At 39.8% G+C, this 23,627-nt stretch overlaps 2 protein-coding genes across 7 annotated transcripts; one reads left to right on the top strand and one right to left on the bottom strand.

The window, feature by feature from the left end:
• Positions 1-63: 63 nt before the first annotated feature.
• TRMT61B (tRNA methyltransferase 61B) lies at positions 64-15,406 on the top strand. 6 transcript variants are annotated; one of them, XM_085575803.1, is made up of 7 exons: positions 64-622; positions 706-808; positions 3,316-3,506; positions 4,694-4,785; positions 5,255-5,424; positions 6,026-6,106; positions 15,314-15,406. In XM_085575803.1, exons 1-7 carry the CDS (start codon positions 128-130, stop codon positions 15,388-15,390), a joined length of 1,209 nt encoding a protein of 402 aa, XP_085431929.1. In that variant the 5' UTR covers positions 64-127; the 3' UTR covers positions 15,391-15,406. The 6 variants fall into 6 exon arrangements, 5 of the variants coding, with proteins under 5 accessions (XP_085431929.1, XP_085431927.1, XP_085431930.1 ...); XM_085575801.1 differs by having other exon boundaries at positions 5,189-5,424; positions 15,314-15,405; XM_085575804.1 differs by lacking the exon at positions 15,314-15,406 and adding an exon at positions 6,285-6,402.
• SPDYA (speedy/RINGO cell cycle regulator family member A) lies at positions 6,149-13,433 on the bottom strand. Its single transcript, XM_085575805.1, has 6 exons — positions 12,432-13,433; positions 11,366-11,424; positions 11,032-11,117; positions 9,245-9,416; positions 8,059-8,350; positions 6,149-6,676 (listed from the first exon to the last, which is right to left on the bottom strand). The coding sequence occupies exons 1-6, from the start codon at positions 12,658-12,660 to the stop codon at positions 6,585-6,587; spliced, it is 930 nt and encodes a 309-aa protein (XP_085431931.1). The 5' UTR covers positions 12,661-13,433; the 3' UTR covers positions 6,149-6,584.
• Positions 15,407-23,627: the final 8,221 nt, after the last annotated feature.

The raw sequence follows: 23,627 nt of genomic DNA, 5'->3' as shown, positions 1-23,627 counted from the left end.
GCCCCGCGCGCCTGCGCCGCACGCCCCGATGACGCCGCATGGCGTCATCGGGGCGTGCGGCGCAGGCGCGCGGGGCGAGAGCGGCGGAGGCGGAGCCGCTCCCCCGCTTCCCGCCGGCGGCCGCTCCATGAGGGCTTGGCGGGCGCTGCGGCGGACTGCCGCCTCCTCCTCTTCTTCCTCCTCCTCTCCTCCCGACGCGAAGCCTCGCAGGCGGGCATGGGAGGCTTCGCTGTCGCCGCTGGAGCGGGTGAGGCGGCTGCTGCCGCCCGAGGAAGCGGCGGCGGCAGCGCCGCAGCCGCCTCAGGCTCCCCGCGAGGAAGAGGAGGAGGTTGGCGCCCTGGTTGAGGCGGCGGGTCGGCGTTCCGGGCCTTTCCGCGCCGGGGAGCTGGCGCTGGCGGAGATGCGGAGGAAGCACAACACGACGCTGAAGCTGCTGTGCCGGCTGGCGGCGGAGGCGGTGCTGAACAGCTCCGGAGGTGTCCTGCCCCACCGCGACATCATCGGGCAGCTGCCCGGGCAGGTGCTGCGCACGTCGGAAGGGAAGCGGCTGCTGCTGAGGAGGCCCTCGCTGGACGAGTACGTGCTGCTCATGCCGCGGGGACCCACCATCGCCTACCCCAAGGTACCGGCTGGTGGCTGGGAGGTCGCTGGCCGAATCTCTCATTTCTCGCGAATAGTAACGTGCCGTGTTTTTCTTGCTCGCAGGATATAAGCGCTCTGTTAATGATGATGGATATCCACCCGGGAGACACCGTGTTGGAAACTGGCAGTGGGTCTGGTGCTATGAGCTTGTTTCTGTCGAGAGCAGGTGAGAACTTGGCTCTCGATAATTCCTTACCACAAGTTGTTTGTTTGGTTGGGTTTTTTTGCCCAGACTTTTACTTTGGTTATGGTTTTACCCGTAACTTTTATTTATGGTTCACGTGGTACTTATTATTCAGCTCATGAAAGCTTTGCTGCAGTTCACATATAGTTTGACTTGAAGGAAAGTTAAACCAGTTCATTCTGGCTGTGCTTAGAGGGTCGTGATGTAACTGGTTACAGAAAGCCTTGCAGAAAGCTGAGTTTCAGCCATGCCTCAAGATCACTGAACTACAGCTGGTCTTGATACGTTGGCCCAAACTTCAAGGTCAGCAGATGCACCTCTGCTCCCTCTCTCTTCTGCCTCCTACTCCTATTGCCTGGTTTCCTCTGATCATCTTTCTGGAATAAACTAGTGTTTGGGTTTTTTTAGTTCCGTTGGGATTTTGAAATTAGGATGGGATTATCCTCAAAGCAAACACTGCTGCTGTAGGAGCTAGAAGCTGATGAAACAGAAGATAAACAAGATAAACATCAGAGCTTATTTTTCCGTTTAGAGAGAGGGAAAGTAGAAGTCCTTAGCTTTCCCTACCTTTCCCTACGGGCAGACCCAGAACTCAAAGAGATGGAATACCTGCTGCTGGCTAAGACAGAAACTAGCTCTTGCTAAAAACAGCAATTGCTTTTTCCGCCTTCGGTATTTCATACAAGCACACCGAACTTGCCAATTATTCCTCTCATTTTTCAATCTTGTTAAACAGGTTTTTTTCTAGTCATTTTAATTTAGCTGTAAATGGGCCAAGCTGGCAAAATCATTGGCATTACCAGGCTGTTAACCCTATCCAGGAAAAGAGTGCAGTTGTGTGCCAGATAAGCTCTATTTTGAGGAGTGGGAAAAATGTATGAAATTGCATTGCTATTTTCAAATTTATTGAATTTCAGTTGGCACCAAATACAACCAATTTTAATCATAGCTGAACACACTTCAGTGCTGACACAGAAATAATTAGATTTGATTTGCTTTGCTCTTTCTTAATGGTGGCTGTTTTTGCCACCATTAAATACACACCAGTGATAGCCAACAAGGAAAACAGCTGCTGTGTTGGTAAATGCTGGAATTCAGATCTAGTGCCCACCTTACCAATGTCCTTGGAATTATTTAATTTCCAAAGTTCTTGTTGATTTAATAGATTTAATTCATCTCTTAATTGCTATTCCCTTTGTATTTTCTTTTCCATTCTTTCTTAAATCATTCACAAAAGCTACTGACATGAAACAGGATGAAGTTAGGAGAGTGGTATTTGCCATGACTTTAAGATCTCTGAGAACTGGAAAATATGATGTATGCAAATTGACATACTGTAGCTTCATAGTAATGAAGTTTTGCCTAAGTTATTTCACCTTGTTCTTATTAAAAAAAAAAAAAAAAAAGGCAGTTTCCAAAAATAGGAATGACTTTGAATGAGTGGAGGTAAAAGTGACCCTTTTATTTTTCTGATGTTTGTAAACTGATAATCTAAAGTAACAAGGAGTTGGGACTGTGACTCTACAACTTCTCCAGGTGATCAAAGGCAACGTGCTCAAACCTTCCCTTTCTTATAAGCTGGTTCTGGCATTTGTCTGATGCAGGGTGAGCTGGATCAAGGAGCACCTGTCAGGGAATCCATCCCTTTTACCGAGTTACCAGAATGGATTCACAGTGGGTTCACATAGGTGAGGGAAGGAGCCTGGTGACTTCAAACTGAAATGGTTCAGGAAGGCACAGAACTGACCTGAGGAGGTGCTCCTTCCTGAAAGCAGGCTGCACCCATTCCATAGTAGCAAGGAGACAGAAGTGAGTGGTGGGATAGGCCTGAGGAATTGGAGTAATGCAAATATAGAATAATACAGCAGTGCACACCTGCTGTCTGCCTGCACAGCCTGGAAATGCTTCCTTTATGAGAAACAGTGTACATTGGACTCATGGTAAATTTCAGAATAGTAAATTTAGATTTAATAATTAATTGCTGTTGCAGACAGTAACAGAAAAATTGCACAAACCTGGGTAGATCAAAGAGTACACTGGAAAACTTTTCTGTGGGGCTAAGATTGGTGAGCAGGTTTCCTTAGCCTGTGAGTACTGGTGCAGCATTCCTAGCTGGTACCTGTGGTTGCTCTAGCAGAAGGATCTGGCATGGGCCACAGATGCTCTACTTGTCTTTTGCTGTAGGAATGACTTAGTAGAACATCTGGAGCAGTCTGTACTACTATAACTACACTTTGTTTCACCTGTGCATTGATGGATTTCTGTCTGTGAAAGAACTAACATGGCACTTTTTCTGCAACTTTTGTTTTAAATGTAAAGAAAACAAAGATTGTGATTGTTTCACATGTAATAATTTCCTAAAGTGGAGATGGAAAGGTGTACTTATGTTACAGACTGTGGTTTTTTTATTTTGTTTTGTTTTTTTTTTCCCCAAGTCTTTATAACAGCAGTATAAAGTGGTGAATGGAGTGTCTTCTCTTTGTTTTCAGTTGGGCCCAAAGGACGTGTTCTAAGTTACGAAATCAGAGAGGACCATCATCATTTAGCTAAGAAGAATTACAGGCACTGGCGTTCTGCATGGGAAAAAGGACACGTGGATAAGTGGCCAGATAACGTGGAGTTCATTCTTAAAGACATTTCAACAGCTGCTGCAGATATGAAATCTGTAATCCTTGATGCAGTGAGTGAATCCAAACAACTCCCCCATTTGACACGTGTCTTTTCTCCATTAATGAAAACCTCTAGTGCTCACACTCACAATGGGACTCCCGTACCTAGTGTAACATGAAAAATAACAATCCAGGTCCTTATCAGTGAAAGAAACGTCGTAAATTTTTTGTCAGATACAAATGCTTTCAAGGTTTCAGTTACAGGTTGTCAAATGAAAGAGTGATAAAGCTGTACTGTAGAAATATTACAATTGCTATCTTAAAAGTAAAGACCAACTCGCTTTCTTTTATTTTTGAGAAATTGATATTTTTATGAGATAAATATTTCAAGCATTGAATTTCAGTAAAATACATAACTTTATTAAATATGTAACTATGTGACCACTTTGCCATCAGCTGTATAGAATGCACAATGTAACTAAAGCATAATTCAGAGAATGCTATGGCTTGCTCTCCTGTCCTACTTCTTTGTATCCAGATTTCCTAAAAGGAGTAATGCTGGAGAAAACAGCTTGATGTTACTCTTCCCTGTAAAGCTGAGAAACTACTTACAACTACTTATTTACTAAATGCTTTAAACAAATATCAATTTTTTAAATGGTGCAAGCAAAGAAATATAATACATAGCATAAAAATACCTCTTCAAAAAATGTTTCAAGTAACAGTCCTGCAGGAAGGATCAGATATTGCATATCCCATTGTTCTACAATCTGAATAGCTTCCTAGCAGAAGATGGATAAATTGCCAAAGACAATAAGTATTTTTAATCTTGAAACTGACAGCAAGTTAGACACTGTGACCATGTGTTCTTTTTATGTCTTTGAACAATTTTTTTTTCTCACATTTGAGAAATAGGTATTCAAATGTGTTAGTAAATGTAGTCTTCTAAAAGTTTTTATTACTGTCAGGATTATGGGATTTAATTACTAGGAGGCTTAACTTCCTACAGACCTACTTAGTTGGTCAAACGCTACATGCTCTTTAATAGAAATTCATTTGGAAGTAGAGAGGACTTTGTTTTGTGTAAGAGTGCACCTCAGGTTTTGAGAGGCAGTAATGAAACTGGTTGATGATTACATACTGCTGTTGTATGCATCTCTTTTCCATAACCTTTCTTTCTCCCCAGCATTGTTGTATGTTACATTGGTAGATGTACATATGTTCTCCCAGTAAATATTAATATGTATTTCTCTTGCAGGTAGTTCTGGATATGCTGAACCCTCAGTGTGCTCTGCCTGTTGTACACCCAAGCCTGAAACAAGGTGGGGTGTGTGCTGTGTACTTAGCAAAGTAAGTATTTCTTTTTGGTACCTTTATTCAGGCATTACCTGGCCTCAGTACAAAACCAAGCACCTTCTGAAATACACATCCAGCATTAATGAAATGGTTAACAAAGTTGGGTTTTTTCCCATGTAGCTTTCTTTGGGAGTTGTACTCAGTATAAATTACCCTTGCCAAATCCTTTGGTATCTGCCTGGGAAATGTTCTCCTTCCGGTCAGTGAAGTTTGGCCATTATGGCATCCTCAAAGTAACTGCACTGTTCTCCAGTGCAATAGTCAGGTTGCTCCTTTACCCTAAAACTGAAGGACTTGTGTAACCTCAAAGGTAAAGAATGTGCCAAAGTCAGTAGAACTGAAATTTTGTGATTTGGGTTTTCAAAATACTACTTTATCCTTTGTATTTCTTCAAAAGCATCACACAGGTTATTGAGCTTTTAGACAGAATACGGAGCTTCAAGCTTCCTTTTTTGTGTGAAAGGATAATTGAGGTAACTCACAGGAGATGGTCAGTACTCCCTGCTAAACTCAAGCATTACAAATCAAGTCAAATGGTGGAAACTCAAGAAAATATTGAAGAACTACTTCAAAATGAAAATGAAGAAGTCCATATTCAGCATCAAGCAGTTCTTAAGGAGAGCGAATACAATGGTAAGGACTTTACTGCTGATGAGATCCCCTATAACTGCACTTTGATAATCCACTGTAGGAAGAGGCAGCATTTTTACCTAAGTCAGCTGAGAATAGGCAAGGTTTTGGACAGCTTGGACCTTGTCAGGTTTAAAGAAGACTATTAATTCTTATTTAAGTTAAAATATCCTACTAAAAACCTGGGCTAAATAAAAAATAAACGTCAGTCTGCAATAAAGAATTACTGCTCTTTTACTACTGTTTTCAAATTTTTGAGTTTTAAGAAAATTCAGTTCTTTATATTCAGCCCAAAGCTGCTTTAGAAGACCCTGATGGACTTAAAGATTTCTTAGGAGAAATGGTAGCCAGTGAGCTCCGTTTTAAAATAACGGTGTTCTGGCAAATCCAAAAATGCTGCCATATATAATATTTATATGGCAAGTGTAAATATATATAGAGTACAGATCTGCAAAATGCAAAGAGTTCTGAATATACTGATAGGTGACAACAAAAAAACCAAAACATGTCAGGGAAAAATATTACATGTACATTGTCTACTCTAGTCTGCATGTAGGTCTTAAATGTGTGGGAACAAAATAAAATAAAAATGTCCTTCTCACAGAATCACTCAGAGATGCTGCTGAAACAAACCACTCAGTGCCTTACATTGCCCGACCATCCCACTGGCAGGAAGCTCATTCAGGTGAGACGCTTGGAAAAAGATTATCTTAAGTGTTTAGTGGTATTTTTATTTCAAATTTTTTTTTTTTTTTGTAGTAGCATTTGGTATTTTCCTATCTGATGAAACCATAAAACTGACAATAATAAAAAAATTATTGCATATTGAAATACTAAAGTGGTAACTTTTGTTTTTTAATTAGCGTTCCTTACCCAGCTGAGAAAGTTTCGGCCACTGCTTTCTTGATGCTGCTGCCTCCTTAGCTGCTAATTTGAATATTGTATCAGAATGAAATAAAACATTACAAATTAGATGCTACATTTTGCATGTTGTGTAACTTTTACCAATGACTGCTCTGATTTCTACCTCACATCAGTTTGAAACACCGTTATCCTGCTATGTAAAGAGAAACATTTGAAGGGAATCCTCACGTCTGGTGGTGTGATGCAGTCCAGATTGTTCTGCAAATCATAGTATCTGTTTCTGCCTTATGAGGTGCATTTCATTCTCCATTGCTTGTAAACCAGTCCATAGACGTATCTTGATCCAGGGTGCTACATAGTTGCCTTTTGCTGGACAGCCTCTGACAGTCTACTAGAAATAAGGAGAAAAAAATTCAGTAAGAAAATAAGGGATCAAAGGCTCTCCTTTGAAATTAATACTTTCCTGGCTTCCAACTGGTGCCTATAGGTTTCTTTAATAGCAAAGTTCTTAAAGCATGACTTTAAGAGATACTGAAATTCACTGAATGTGTTCAGTTGATAAAGCTGTGCTTATTTCAACATCAAAACAGTTGTTGACAGGCACAGCTTTGGTTCCCTTCTAGCACTCACGCTGCAAGTTGGCTGGTTATTTGTGAACGTCACTTCATATAACGTATTCTCAAATGGTTGGAGGAAACAGTTTTTTCTGGCCCTTGTCAGGGATGAGAAGCAGATCTCTCAAATAAAAACAGACTTAAAGTCATTTTAGGTCTCCCCTGAGTAAGTGGTGATGTTTAACACATTAAATTATTAAGTTATGTTTTGTAAATGACTTGCTTTATATCTCAGGAAATACTTAAATGCCAAATTTTTCAAAGTCGAGAATCACACTTGTAGTAAAGCTGACAAAAACAGTAACAATAGTACTGTAATAGTGGAAGTTTGGATATAAGTGAGAACATGCAAATAAAACATACAGAGCTATAAATAACTACCTTTGTATCAGATGAGTATACTAGGAACTGGTTCATTCATTGGTTAGCTACAGGAGAGTGTCTTTGCAGAGCTGAGGCCTTATCCAGATGCCTGAAGAAGTTTGCATCTCAAGTGCATTTAGCTTCTAATATAAAAAATTTAATAATGAGGTGTCCCCACAGCTGCTCTATGTAATAGAGGCCCCTAATGCAATGGCTGAGGGTGCTATTGTGAGTAGAGTAATGGGCAGAGATTCAATTACATAAACAATTCTTGCAATAAGCTCTTGTTTTCTACTCATACCCCAGGATTAAAACAGTGCTGTATAAATTTTCAACAAATTAGATACTTAGAGGAAAATGGGAATTGTGATTTAACCTATGTCCAAACCCATGCCACAGCTGAGCATCCTGCCCTTTTTCAAAACATGCTCTGCAAGAGCACTTTAACTCCTTTTACACACCAGTATTTTTATTGTTCCAGCCAATCATAAGCATTTAAAACAGGACTCTCCATTTCATTTATAATGCAAGAATAGTAACAAATGCCTGAGTAGACTGGAATACACCAAAAATCTACCATAGTAGATGAAAGTAACATGAAGAGACTCAATGTAAAGCAATTGGTACTTCCAGGAAGTCAAGATACAATATGTGAAAATGAATCCATAAGGGTAAAAGCAAAGTTCTGCCAAGGTGTAAGAGGAGGGGACAGAGCAGTCCCTGCAGCACTCTGAAGGGCAAATGTGGCCCCAGTTGCCTAAACCAATGAAAAATTATTCACAATATTAAACCATACCTTGGGCTTTATAAGAAGGAGAGTCGATAAGCATTTTTTTAGTTGAAAGGGTGTCCTGTGAATTCTGGGATAAGTGTAAGTCCATCATCTCCAAAGTGTCAGTAGATGAGGAGGAAGATGATAATCCAAGTCGTACGAATCTGCCTTTCTTCCCGCAGAGCAGGCACTCTGTAGGAGTAGCACTGGGTCCTCGGGGCAGCTGCACTTGGTCATTATAACTCCTCAGAGCTCCGCTGTGCTGGACAGAGCGCTCTCGCTGCCAGATGTAATGTGTTGGAGCAATAGCCATCACCTGTGGGAACAGCCATGGCATAAGGAAGAGCAGAAATAACGGGGAAACACACAGCAGAAAACAAGATCCACTTAGTGTATGGAAGGGAATTAACACAGCTGAAATGGGCATCGCCTCTTATCTGTCTCACTGACCACTGGAAAGTTTGCTCCTTTAGGCAGGAGTAAGTAATCCTGATACCAGTCAGGTGTGGAAACATCCCAGCTTCCAGCCGTGTATGTTCACATGAGTCACCACAAAGAGCAGCTCATGCTCGGGATGTTGGACACAAGAGGGTCTCTTTGGCCAGCTACCAAACACCAGCTGACAGTGTTCATCATCACTGAAATAATGACAGTGGGAAGCTGGGAGGGTATGCATAGAAAAGCATCCTGCACTCGCATTGTTCCCTCTGCTTTTTCCCATAGTATCTAATCCCATCCCCAGAAATGGCCTCTAGCGTAAATGACATTTGCTTTTCCACCATCTGAAAGTAAACATTATGTACTTGGAACATGACAAGGGCTTTTCCAGATACACACTTCACCTGAAAAGTGAGGAATATATTTTTTCCTTGTGAATTGTAAAGCACACTACATTATTGCTAAAGTGGATGCAGTGAAACAAATTAAGGAAGATTTTAAATTAAAAATATTTGCATGAAGCAGATTCTAGCCAATAGAAACTTTACTTTTAACAGCAGTGCAATATAAAATATTCTACTTTACTTAAAAAACAGTGTTTCAAACAATATATTTTAAATAGAGTATAAATGGACCATTACATTTTAGCAGCATCTTCTCTTTCCCATGGATTGTGTGTTTACTTTAGGGAAGAAACTGTACAGAGCTACATTTCTAGCTGGTGTTACTTATTGTGACTTCAACATCTACAATATGAAATCTCCCTCCCTACCTCTTCACAGCAGCGTCTGCTTACAATAGCCCTGTAGTCAATTCTACTCCAAAGTTGATCTCTTAACTTTAAGAAATCAGGGAAGAGCTTTCTCCAGGCTTTGCCCAAAGCCCATGGGAAAATGTCATACTTTGCTTCTTCATTGTCTTCTTCAACTGTGTTTGCCAGATACCTTCAAATATATATATGTTTATGTTTGTAAATATTCAATCTTATACCACTATATTAGAATGATTTCTAAAATAACAGACATATTGCAGTGGTTCTTTTTTTCTAGTATTATGAGGAAAAAACACTAACAAAATACAGCCTTCTCTCTGGAATACAATATTTTCTTAATTAGTTGCATGTGCATCCTTTGGGTAAAAAACCCAAGCTTTTATAAAAACTGTTTTACCCTAGAATTTCCTAAATTAATAGATAAGCAAGAACTAACACATCCTGACATCCTTCTCCAAGCTGGCAAGAAACCCTTGAATAAAATAAACAGTTTCTGATTGATTCTTTAAATAAGGCTTAAAACTATCATGTGAAATCTTAAACTTTTCATTTTTTACTTTATGGATTTTAGCTATTCTTGGAAAATTACATTGCTCATATTAAATTAGGAGCAAACAACTAAATACAGGTCTACCTTTAGTTATAAATTAAAAACTTAAATAATTTTTTTAATGTCTCCGTTCTTCCCTTCGTTCACTATCTAGTTACTTTTAGTTTTGTTTTCTCAGACAACAGGAAAATGTTTATTTCCTCTGGATCCATCTGGTACTAAGCTCCTGTAAATCACACTTGGAAAAAATTAGGATGTTTTGTTTCCTCCCCAGTTTTCTCACTTGCTCCTGACCCCAGTATTCTCTCTAGTTCCAGTCCCACCAGACTCTGTCCCCTTCTAATCCTTTCACTGTTCTGGCCTGGATTTTCCCCCTTCAGTGGGGTCAGAGGGCTCCCTCCTCCATGCTCTGTGGATGTCACCCGCAGTACTAATGACAGTGGAAAGAACAGCCACCTTTGCACTAGTGTGCAAATCAGAGCATCTGAGAAGTGATGTTATTGGAAAAGACGACTTGAGCACCATAACACTGTAAAAAAAAAAAAAAAAAAAAGGCAGAACCCTCTACAGGTATAACCAAATACAGAGGGTTATGTAGGCCTGACAAAGATGGATTACTGGTTCCACCACTGTTTCAAAGTATAGGCATTTTACAACTGTTCAAAAAAGTTCTCAGAAATTCTCTAGCAATGCTCTTACAGTTGATTTAAATCACATTGACAGAAACTTTAATAGCAAGATACTCCTGAGATGCCCATCATGGTGAAATGTTTTGATACAAATGCCTTAAAGGCTGGCAAAGATATGAAATAAGGTTTATACAAGCACGTGTGAGCCACATACATGTTGCTGTGTATTGTCCTGCATGCATTTCTTGTAATGCTTTAAAAAGCTCCCAGATTCAGTTTCGTAGGCAGAATGCCACTGTGTGTATCACTACACCAATGCAAGCAACCTCTGGCTGCTGCACAAGCTTGTTCCATCACAGGAAGAATGGTGACTTTTCACTATTTATGTACAGTATGAGGATTATCATAGGACCACAGAATGGTTTGGGTTGGAAGGGACTTTAAAGACCACCTAGTTCCAGCCCCCCTGCCATCCCCTAGGATGCCACCCACTAGATCAGGTTGTTTATATACTGCCCCCAGGAAGTCTCATCATATAACTGTCAGTGTCATAAAAGAAATAATGCAAAGTTTATCCTAATAAAACCAGATAATTTTAAAGTACTTACAGAGCCACAAAGAAATTGATTCTGGTATGCTCACTTGTTGTGAAGTTAGCTCTCTTGAAATAAACGAAAGTCATTGCCAAGAGATACTGTTTTAAAATGTAAAATGAAGTATCAATGTGTTACTTAGATATAGTAGTTCCTAAACTGATTGACACATCTTGCACCAAGATATATTAATCATTTTTAACAATGAGGAAAGCATGAATTAAGCTTCTTGAAACTTCCATGTGAAACCATTAGAAAAAGAATATGTTCTGTATTTGCATTAAAATATCAAGTAATTAAAGACAGATTTCTCACTCAGTGTATGTTCTGTTAACTAAGAAGGAAATACCTTGTCTGCAATTTCACAGCAACAGTCCATCCAAAGGAAGTCTTGGATTAGATCATCATCTGTAACAAGAGAAAGCTGTAGCATTTCAAACACTAAAACTGTTTATGTCAGAAGGTATTTATAAATAAAGAACAGATGGTCTTTCATTAAACCAAAAGAAAGAAAATAAGCTAGACTGGCCAGTAGGGAACAAAGAAACTGAGGGCAGTAGGAGAGGTTCAGGTGTGAAAAAAAGCTTACATGACAAAAGAAAACAAACTCTACCAGAAAGGCAAGGTGAAAAATCTGGTGACTCCATTTCATCCACTCTCAGTAACAGCAGGTGAAAGTGAAAAATAACCTGTATTTTTTTCTATTTGCATAATTTCTTCCTGCATTGCATGCACACCATTATTTCAGAGGAACTACAGACTGCTGCGATCCTGCACCCTGATTACCTGGAAGCCTTTATAGGGCAATACTTGCTTATTTTTGGTCATTGCTTCACTGTCCATGATCATGTACTGTAATTACTACAAACTCTCATTCACTGCTGTATTTAAGGGTCAAATGAAAACCAGCTGTAATCTTCCACTATTACTTAATGTCTTTGCTAAATTAAATAAACACAAAACTTTGTATGAAAGAGACAGAAATAAAGAAGAGATGCTCCAACTCCTTAGATCAACTTCCCATCCCACTTCTTCCCCCAGAAGTTTATTCCCACAGTACAGAACATGTTTAAGAGATGAGTCCCTTTTTTTAAAGCTTGTGTAAAACAAGATACACATTGTTTTACATGTATTTGTTGAAATATAAGAGGAAAATATTAAGGAAAATTATCATAAAATAAAAAGTAGCAAAACACCTGGGTTTCATTTGTAATTTTAAAAAGATAATTTTCATCAGTTAGGTAGCCCTTTTATTTTCAACTTAAGCATTAAATATTTATATATCAAAATATACCAACAAAACGTTTTGATAAAGAATCGCCATTAGTTTCAATATATAAAGCACTCTCAACATTCCTGACCTTAGAAAACATTCTGATCAGTCAACTCATTCATATCTCACATTATTAACCTACCAAATAATTTAAAGAAAGCTGTCATTTCCTGACGCTGAATAACTAGACATGGTCCCTTTGGACGTTTATATTTCTGACTAGGAACCCCTTTTTCACAATTTTCTTGATGGTCTTTGAAAGCGGGTCGCTTTAGTCTAGTAAGTTTTTTTTGCTGATATGATCTGGATGCACTCGATTTTACATGAACAGTGACAGTGGGAGGTGTCTGACACACTAGATTGTGTTTCATTTCGTTAAGCCAAGGTTCCTGTTGAAAGAATAAGAAGAAATTAACTACAAAATGAGTCAGTTTCAGCACTAGTACATTTCTTTTGTTCACATGAGATGTTTCAGTAGAACTTGTATGTCAGATGATGGAAAATGAATTTATCAGTACTGATTATCTAAGTCTTGTGCCCTAAGACAGCCACATAGAGTTCTTTGATTTGGTTCTAATTTTATAAATCTTTCCACAGTAGGAGCCTTCAATTTTACATTTTTCAGTCAACTTTGAAATATGGGAAAACAGCCTTTCCAGGAAAAGCTGCTGTTTGTCAGATCCTTGTACGTTGACACACTTAGATCTACCAAAAAACATGCATTCTTCCCCTCCAATTTGTGCTTGTGTCTTTTTTTTTTTTTTTTTTTTTAAGGAATATTAATAGAACTAAGCAGCAGAGCTGTGATTGAGCCACGTAACATTAAAATCAAGTCTTGAGCTCCTAATTGCTATTGGGAATTAATCTTGTCTCTCAGGTTGGACATACCCAGAAGGCACGACCAAGGAAACACCTGTGGTGTTCGTCGCCGCAAAAATTTAAGGGGACACCAAACGGAGAGTGGGGAAGGGAGGAAGGGTGTTTTTGGTGGGTTTAAATGTATTTACGCCTTCAGGAGGTCTCCCGGCAGGGGGCTGTCGGAGGCTGGCTCACCGCAGCCGACCTGGCTCCCCAGCGCACGAACGCCAGAGGGCCGTGAGGGGAGGCTGCGTTCCGCCTCCGGCGCCGGAGCCCGGAGCCCAAACCCGCCCTTCCCGCCTCCCGCAGCCGCCTCCCCTCACGCCTCCGCACCGCGAGTGGCGCCTCTCGCAGCCAATCAGCGTGCGCGGCTCGCCGCCCCAGCCAATCGAGCGGCGGGACGCTCTCTCCTCCCGCCCCTCCTGTTGGCGCCCGGGACGCGGCAGCCAATGGGAGCGGGGCACGGCGGGGGCGCCTCTCGCTCGCCTCGCCGCCAGGGGCCGCGTCCGGGCTGCCCAGCGGCGCTGCAAAACAAACTTTTCCTTTTCCTTTTCCTTTTCCTTTTCCTTTTCCTTTTCCTTTTCCTTTTCCTTTTCCTGCCCCATCCCTGGAAGTGTTCAAGGCCAGGCTGCATGGCGTTCTGAGTAACCTGCCCTAGTGGGAGGTGTCCCGCCCTGCCCACGGCCGGGGGTCGGAACGAGGTGATCTTTAAGGTCCCTTCAAAGGCAAACCATTCAGTGATTCTATGATTGAAACATCTCCCCAGGAGCCATAGGACACGAAGGAGAAGGGATACCTGACTCTAAAGATCATTAAGCACAGATGCGCAGGGTACCCTGCTGCTACCTTTCTACAGAGGCAATTAATGCAGGTAGTAGTATGCAATTAGTCTAAGGCAGGCTATTGAAATGTAACAACAAGGATGAAAAAGATCCCTTTGCTAATAAGATTGCTGAATAAGATTCAGTGTGAAACCTTACTGTTGCCTTTTCTTAGAAGAGCTAAAGATTTATCCCAGGAAGATGGCAAGAGATACATCCATTTTCATTGTTTCCCCCTGCCCAGCCAATTAAAGTGTAACTGGCCTCATTTGCAATGGTAAGGAGAAGAGAGGCCTCTTTACACCTTCCTCATCTTCTATTAATAATTTGCTGAATTATTTACGTGCTCTGAGTTAGCAAGCACATTCAGGGGAAGATCATGCCAAGTTTCTGATCAGGGATAGAGATAAGAAACATACCGAGTGGTAAATGTACCAACTACAACATCTCTGTATGGAACAGGCTGAAATCAGGAAAACTTGGCAGCAGGGTGGAGACAATACCAAATACATCAGCAGGGCAAAAATCTGCTTCCTTGAGATTCTCTCTTCTTGGACACATATTCACAGTGAGTTATCTACATTCATTGTTTTTTGGTTTTTTTTTTTTCCTTTTTTGCATATTACTTTTCATCAAGGAATTCAAACTACTCATCAATTAACTACTGTTCATTTGATAACTGTAAAAAACAGAGGAAGGGCAGGTTACAGAATTTTCCACATCTTAATCTTTGAGACCAGGAAAATAAACCTTCTTTTTTAATCCCTATTTCAAAATGTGAAGCTGCAATGATAATTGTGACATGCATACTTCCTTATTCTTTACACCTTTACATCAATAAAAAGTGACTTACAACATCAATCTTTACCCACACAGAGCTTCTTGTAAGTCTCCCACCTCTGAAATAATTTTTTGGGATGGTGGTTCTGCAACAAAATATTAAAAGACTTCTTTTTTCACTCAAAAAATCTGTCACAAACAAGTTATGGAATAGGTATTGTGACTCTTCCATTGGTGGATTGTTCCCAGCCTGCCAGGACTCGGGTCTCTGCTCTGATTCAGACCTGACTCTTGAGGAAACTGAGCTTGTGAGAGGGACATGTGGGAATGTCTGGAGCTCTGCCTTTCTTTCCGTGCAGGACTCTGCAGCCTGAGGTAGGACCGAGATGGGGATGACTCAAGGACTCAACTTGGAAGCATTATGGAAAAATATCAACATGGAAAGGCTGATCCCTGAACCCAGTGACAATAAGGAAACAGAACTTCACCTGACTCTAAGTCCTCTGCATGAGATAGTGGAATTAACTGGCTCCTAACTTTGCTTTTTATTAACTACAATTTTCAGAAAGTTGTGGAACAATTCATCCAAAAATATCGGGAAGAATGGACATCAGGGAGCGCTGTTTCACCACCAGGATGTGAACCGAGACAATGCAGCGTTTGTCCAGCGTAGTACACGGGGTTTCATGCTGTACCTCTTTCCTAACCCTTCCTGTAGGTGGTCATTAAATCAATTTAACCACTCTTCATCTCTGTATGTAATCACAGTTTAAATTACATTTTTAATATATATAAATTTAATATATACAACGTATATATAATTTTATATTATATAAAAACTGTATATAATATATAAATATTATTATATATTAAATATAAATATTATATACTTATAAATAATGTCAATATAAATGTATGTGTATATTGTATTGTTTTTCATAAGATGGATATTAATAAAATTACTAAGACCTGGGCTTGAAAGACCTGGGATTCATACAAAATCTTATTTCTGGGGGAAAAAGAAAAAAGTCCTTACATACACTGGAACTCCATTACATGAGATATATAGTTATATAGCTATCCAGAATTTGGTCCAAAAGGGCAGCTGCAGAGCATTTTAATTCCTTTAAATGAGAAAAGGACAAAATTTTTCAGTGAATGAATTGTTTACAGATGGATTAGGAAGCATCACTGAGGAAAAACACAGGGATAGTATGTTTCTAAATTACATTTAGGATATATTTACATACCTTTTTTTCAAATTTCGATATTTTTGAGATGCCTCTGGCCTGTTATATCCTTTCTAGTGAACTTTTTTTTTTTTACTAAGAAAGATAAAGTACCACAGGTAAAACACCTGGTATTTCTTTTCAAACAAAGTCATGAAGAACTATTATTGATTCTTGTAAATACAAATCATTGTCCCAAATAAAATATGTATTTTTCAGTTAGAGACTTTTCCTAATTCCTGCAGAGTGTGAAATAGGAAAAAAAAACTCTCTTCCCTGCAGAGATGACTGCTGATCCTGCTGGGGGAACCTGGCCTCTCAGTCAAATACATTCTAAAGAAAATGCTCATGGATTGAGAGCTCCATTCCTAAAGACCCATTGTGAAACAGGAAAACACATCTAAAAAGCAAACTTTGGACATGAGGTTAATTCTTTCAGAGTAAAGGGTGTAGCAAGTCACAGGATTAAAGTAGAGGAATAGATGAACCATTTGAACCCACATGTGTCACCAGAAACCTGTTTTATATGTGGGAAGAGAGAATAAGGATTTAGATGAGTTGTGAGAAGCAAAATATTAGGGCATCAAGGTGCCTGGACTAGGACTAAGCATAACAAACTGAACAGTTTACCAGTTTGCTACTGGAGTAGTAAGCAAGGATACTGGAAAGGTGCCTTGCAGTTAAATCCTTGCTTTTGACAAACATTGCAGTAGGATTAAAATTAAAAATGTTCAGTGCCACTTAATTGTACGTCACTGATGGATGAATGGGCAGGAAAATTGTTTCCAGCTTTGTTTACTTGAAAATAACATTTGAGCATACATTTGAGCGTTTTCTAATATTTAAGTCCCAAAACAGATGTAGTTATTCTCAGGTACTGAGAAATTCAGGAACTCTAAGGAAAAAATTATGTGGAAATTATGCAGTGAACAAGAAATGTAGTGACTAGGCTAATAGAGCAAGTGGTAAAGGAAAGTGGAGGCTGCCAGCAAACACAGTGCATGTTTAAACATGCTGCTCTTGCATGCTTTAAAATAGCCAAGCACTCTGCAGCAACAAATCTCCAGGGACATAAGTTTGAACTTGTTAATTCCTACTGTAAATAGACTGATACATCCTGCATGAACTTAACTAAGTCAAAGCAGACAGGGGAAGATTTATTTTTAAGGATTGGCACCTGTATGCTGGTTGTAAATGAAACAAAGTAGTCTTATCTGAAGAGTTCCCATTTCTCTGTAAAGCTAAATAGATAAAATAGACTACATTAGGCCTTCACCATCATATCACAAAAGATGAATGATCTCTCAACATCAGTAAGTCAAAACTAGCCATGCACATTTTGCATTAAAGGGAAAGGAGATGACCTGCAGTGTTTTCCTTCAAATGTTTTCTGAACCTTCTGACATCATCCACCATATTTTAAGTCTTTTTTAGCCACTGAAGATTGTATTTTGGATTTGCAAGTATTTAATAACCATGGCTATATTTGTTACCCAGCTGTGCCCATGCCATTTCTTCATGCTGAATTGTGCAAAGAGCCGTAATAAGCAGGACTCCTCTCTACCTCCATGGCCCTGGAGCCATCTGTTCCGGATGCCAAGGGCTGCAGCTTGCTGAGAGGTGCAGGAGCAAGGAGCAGGTGTGTGCAGCTGTGCCCATGTGCTGTGCATGCGCGGAGGGACTGGATTGCCTACGTTCACCCTGGAAAATGGGAACTTTCCACCTTCTCCCTTACTCCTCTTTCCTCTCAGAAACAACTGACAAACACCAGGCTTCGAAAATCTCCCCAGTGAAAATGTAGCTGAACAACAGAGAAAGTTTCACGAATTTGACTTAAGAAATCTTTTTTATAAAATGGCCTTAGCTAAAAAGTGTTTCATTCCATCCGGCAAATAACACAAATGCTTTGCCTCACTGATGTAATGTTTACGTATGCATTAATACACTAAACTACAAAACATCTAAGGAGCCTATTATCCAGGAAATATAGCTTATGTTATTATCTACAGACATCAAAAGTAGAAAAACATTGGTGCTTTCAAAGTAACATCCTAATTATTTTCCTGAAGGCAAGTTTCCTAAATAATAGCTGTTTGAATGGCTAAAGAATAGGTGGGAGCCTTCAAACTTTTAGCTAACTTGCTTATGATCTATAACTGGGCAAAATGTGTAAATTTCATCAAATCTATCTTGTTTTCCAGTTTCAAAGTTTACTGGTCACATAGGTCACAAACTCAAACAGAGTATCTATTTATTCTCTGTTTTTGTACTGTTGAACACAATTGAATCTTTGTCCATGAATCACAAACAATAGTGGTAATTATGACAGGACAATTTTTCTGTTGTCAAGAGCTGCATTTTCATGGCATGACACTCAAAAGACTCATCCCATGAAAGGATTAATCAAAAGTAGAGTAGCTATAGTTTTTGAAGCAAGAGGAAATTGTTTTCATATGTAAATAATTTGGCTCCCATGCTCTGTACTGCGAGAAAAGGAGCAGCATCAAGTGCAGTAGTGGGAAGGCAGAACTTCAAGGACAGGCCTTTAGAGACTAAAGCCAGACAAGTTTAAATGTGACCTGAAAAAAGTCCAGGATCTGGTTCTTTTAACTCCTATCCAATGATCCAGGCTCCACACAGTTAAATTAGAATTGCCACAGTTTGTTAAACATTGAATGCCCCTCCCAAGAAGCAATGGGGTCTATAATCACTCCACAACAGGTCAAAAAGCTTTCTTGTTTCACCAAGTTCAGTAATCACAGGTTGTAAAAGTTCTCTCACTCCGAGCTCTTGAAGCAATAAAATGACTAGTAAGTACAAGGGCTGTAAATTAAAGTGCACAGAGAAACAGATGAACTTTGGCAACAGCTTTTGCTAACTGGAAAAAATAAGGAAAACTCATAAACTGTGAAAGTAGTCACAACACAAACGCAATTTATTTCAGTGAGGGACAAAAAAACCCCAAAACCCTAATGGCATACCCAGCTCTTTGAACTCCACTCTCTGCTCTCCATTGTGTTGGTGTTTGTGGGATGAGATTTTCTGCCCAGCTCATGGGTGTATTTATTCACCTTTGCTTGGGGTATGACTATGCACACAAATTAGAGTGAGGCAAGAGTGGGTGGGGATTTACAGCATGTTAACTGCTCCCTGGAAACTGCATGCTGTGACCCTGTTTTCACTGAGGAATACATGGTTTCTGCTCACTGACAGGTACAGCCCTGTCTGGGGATTGTTGCTGGGGGTTACCTGTACAAACTGAGGGTTACAAACTGTAAATCCACATCCTCACTAGCCCCATGGCAACCTGCACAAGTCCAGCACAAGCAAATTCAATGGCAGGTTTTATGACAGAAGTAGTTAATGTGCCTCCTGATAACACCACACTGAGGGACAGGACAACTGTCTGTGTAACCATCTGCTTCAGTTCTGCCTACAGCCCACAGATGTTGTCACGCAACAAAGCATGGTAAAAACTGCTTGGGACTCTCTCAAACAGTTTTCAACAAGTGTTTTGACAAAGTTTCATCTGTATCCTCTTGCACAGAGAATGGCTAAAAGGTGGGGAGAAATAAAGTAACTTAGATGCCAAAACTGAAATAATTTAAATGTAAATAGAACTTCTTTTACCACAATTTGTGATCTCGTGTTTTCCCCTGAACCCTTCTCCAAACACTACAAACTTGAGGGATTTGGCACAGTATGAAATTAGGTTTGCCTCGCTGCTGTGCAGTAGTCTGGATAAGGAGTTATTACAGTTTTTACATCTAATGCTGCTTATTTTAAGCAGCTTTGAATGCTGACAATAGGTGTTCTGAAAATGCTGTCAGTATTAGAGCCATGGAGATGCATTTTCAGGTATGTAAAGAGAAGGGTGACAAACCTGGCCCCACCCTATGGAGTTAAGACTAAGCCCTGGCAGAGAGGTGAAGATGCCACAACATAACAGACAGGTTGGTTTCTATAATCCTCAAAGACACAAATAGAATATACATTAATTGCATGAGCATTTCTCTCCTGTGGCTACACCCTGTCTAGTTTTATGAACCTCTGAACCAACAGCCCTGTACCTCCTCGTAGCTACTCTTACTTTCGAAGGTCTCCAACCTGGTAGAGACCCAAGCTGTGGGCTTCTGAAGCTGAGGACAGCTTTGTGAGGGTTGCCACTGCCTCTGAACTAATTTCCATCTTCAGTGTGCATGACAGTTTTGTCAAAATGCACAAACACTGTGATATTATTAAAAAAATGTCATGATCTAGAAACAGACCAAAAAGACCCAAACGTGTAAAATAGCTTTTTTCCTGTTTTGTATTTTTTTTTTTTTTAAACAGTGTTTGGAAGTAGTAAGACAGTCTAGCAGAGAGGTATGACTGCTCATTTATTTTCTTATTGGCTCTATACTTGACCATCTCCATATGGACAAGACATTTAAGTTCTCCAGGACTCCAAATGTTCTCATTATTCAAATCAGTGTAACAAGACTTACCTGTTTACTAGTGGTTTTCAAACAGACAGGAAAAAGAAAATAGCAGTTAGAAGCACCAGTTTTATTACAGTCCTTTGAGCAGCAGCATGTGTCGATTTGTGACAATATGGAATCTTCAGAAACACAATGGACAAGGTACTGTATATAATTTCTCAATATTGTCCTCTTCCTACAGTTCTTTCAAGGTTTCATTCTATGAAGTCTGACAAAAAAAGTTTAATGCAAACATTCTGAAGCTGTCTAAAAAGTTCCTGAGCAAGTCTATAATATAATGATATATGTAGCAATATCTGCTGTCCGAAATACCTGTTGGCACTTTTGAGCACCACTGCTTCTTGTTGTTTCTATCTTTTGTCAGCCTTAACCAGTTAAAAGTAATGAATTTCCAAAAGCCATTAATTTTGTTAGAAAAAGACTAACAAGACTATGCTTCACAATTTGGTGTCATACATGACCTATTTTCTAGGGATGAGACTCTGGTTATCTTTAGGAGGGTACACCCAAAACCAATCAGGTTTGCAGCCTCTGGAGAATCTCAGACCGAGATTGCCAAACACCCCAGTGGCATTGATCATGCTCTCTCCACTCATCTCTGTGATCTGCTGATCACAGTGCGTGTCACAGCCCCACCTTGCATAGTTTCCTGATACTTCAGGAGTGACTCACACATCCTTTTGACTTTCCCTGAAAGGAGATTCTGTCGCTTTTTTGTGCCTGGGGATTTTCACAAAGCCCACTTACCTAATTTCTAGTGAAGACCTGGAAATTACCTCACCTCATAGCCCAGTATCACACTAATTCTTACTGGCTTCAGAAAGAGCTAGATTTATTTCCTTGGATCTGATTCACAATTCACTCAAGTCAATAGAAAATCTTCCCCTGGAGTCAATGCCTCTTGAGTATTTTAGTGAACGTATAATTTATTCTCCAAACAGATCAGGATCCGATGTAAATTACAGAGCAAAAGTAGAAAAATACAGATCAGATGAGTTTTCCTAATATAAGTTTACATACTTTGGGTATGTAGAGTTTAGTGACCAAAACATTTTTTTTGCTATATAGTAGAGCCAGTAATGTGCTCATAGCATTTAAATTATAATTTGTCTGAGCTGTAATTGTGCTTTAGTAAGAGTAAACCACAATGAGCCTACACTGCACTGCCTAATCAGCAGTCAGCTATTTGATAAGAGGAGGTATCTCCAACAGTTGATAAAATTATCCTGTTTATAACCAGTATGCAAGGCCTTACCTTTAGAGCTGTGTGCTGAGGGAAGTTAATATAGAATAGCCATTGAATATGGTCACGTATTTCATCACAAAGAGGTACGAGAACCACAAAAGGTACAAAAATGACACTGCCTCCCAGTCCCCCAGACACCAAGGTACCTGTGTAATAAACTTCAACACTCAGGCCCTTGTACCTGTTTAGCCTCACATCTGCTCCCGTGACTTTGATTCTACTGAGAAGCTGCCCTAAAAATAACCTGGAAAGAGGGTAAGATGAACTCTGCTGTCAATGGTCCCTCATTTCTATTGCCTTGCTGTTGAATGACCTCATGTAGTGCAACTCTCCTTCAAAAATACTGAGCAACGTTTAAACAATAATTTCTTCACATTTGGAACTCTGACAAGACTGCAGGTAGCAATGTCCTTATTAGACCCTGCTAACTGGAGCCAAATTAAATGTACAACAAAAAGCTGCACAATTCCCCTATGTTTGTAGTAGAGTCATTGTAGTACTTTCTACAGGTGCTAACTCATGTTTTGCTACATGTCACAACACAACAGCGCCAAAACACACTGTAAGAGGCTCTAGTCCACACAAATGCCCTAAGACCATTCAGCCCCTAGATACTAAAGGTTATAGCTATTTTCTAACAATAAAGATGTCTATGTGGAATTTGAAAGTGCTTGTAGAAAGAAGCAGGACAACTTTCAGTAGTAGTCACTCCAAGATTTCAAGGCTGCTTGGATTTGTAAAACTAGGCACAGAGGTTTACCTACACAGAATAAGGATCAGGAGCAGAAGTCTGTACCCAGACTGTTCTGTTCTTCAACATTTACATATTAAATAAATAAATAAATAAATAAATGGCAAAAGACTATCATAAAATTTATTGGTCCTTATTATCAAGGCTTACGTAGGTCAGCTTGACATTCTGATAATGACAAGACAGCTCTTCTCATCTTGAAAAAAACCAGCGCTTAACATGGAATAAGGGGTTTATAGTAAGGCACATATTTCTGAGATTATCCTACTTATCTTTCTGGAAAATGCCATAACTTGATGAAAGCTATACAAGAAGTCAGTATCTTAGACTTTAGTCTTCCCATGTTTTCATATTACTAGGCCAAGCTTTCCTTTTGAGTCTTTGACAAGTGTATCAGAAGAATATACTTATCAACAAGAAACCATGCAAAACCACAAAAATAATAAAGATAAATGCTTCAAAACTCTGATTCAGGCTCCCTTAACTTGGACCCATCTGAGACAGCAGCAGGGCACTGGAGACAAAAACAACACACAAAACCAGGAACAACACAAACACAGCTGCGCACAGAGACAAAAACACTAAGATAGCTCACCAGCAGTTTCACTTCAATCACACAAAGTTTTCAAACAGTTTCACTTACTGATGTCTACACTGCAAAAGCAGAAACATATTTTTATTGTATAGTGAACTGGTAAGAGGAAGCTTCAAGTATTCGGGCAGAGTGTCATTCTGGTTTTATCCTGTACTCAACTTGTTTTTCTAGGGTGCTGATGTATCTTTTAGAAAGATCTATGCATAATTTTTAACTGAATAAATAAACTCAAGGTTCATAAAGCATTTCCGGTGTACCATACCTATCTTTTGTCTTCCATTTTGGCATTGCTTTTACACTTCGGAAAGCCCTCTTAAAGCCTGCAGCCAGCTTTCCCGTGTTTCCTCCTCGGCAGCCTGGCAGGGCTCTGGCACTACCGCCCATCTTGTAGGTTCCCACAAAGCTGCGCTGCTCAGAGACAAAGCACTCAGGACTACTTTTTCCTGAGCGGGGAAATGAGGATACTGCAGTACCAGGAGCGAATCTTCAGAGCTACCTTGGGGTAGAGACATCGGCTATGTATTCTAGACAGGAACCAGAACCGAAAATAAAACTGCATAATCAGTGAAGAGCCTTA

Source organism: Lonchura striata, chromosome 3 (genome assembly GCF_050655825.1).
Source record: "Lonchura striata isolate lonStrDom1 chromosome 3, ASM5065582v1, whole genome shotgun sequence".
Classification (NCBI taxonomy): Eukaryota; Metazoa; Chordata; class Aves; order Passeriformes; family Estrildidae; genus Lonchura; species Lonchura striata.
The sequence above is the reverse complement of the archived record's forward strand: the minus strand, read 5'-3'. Positions and strand labels throughout refer to the sequence as shown.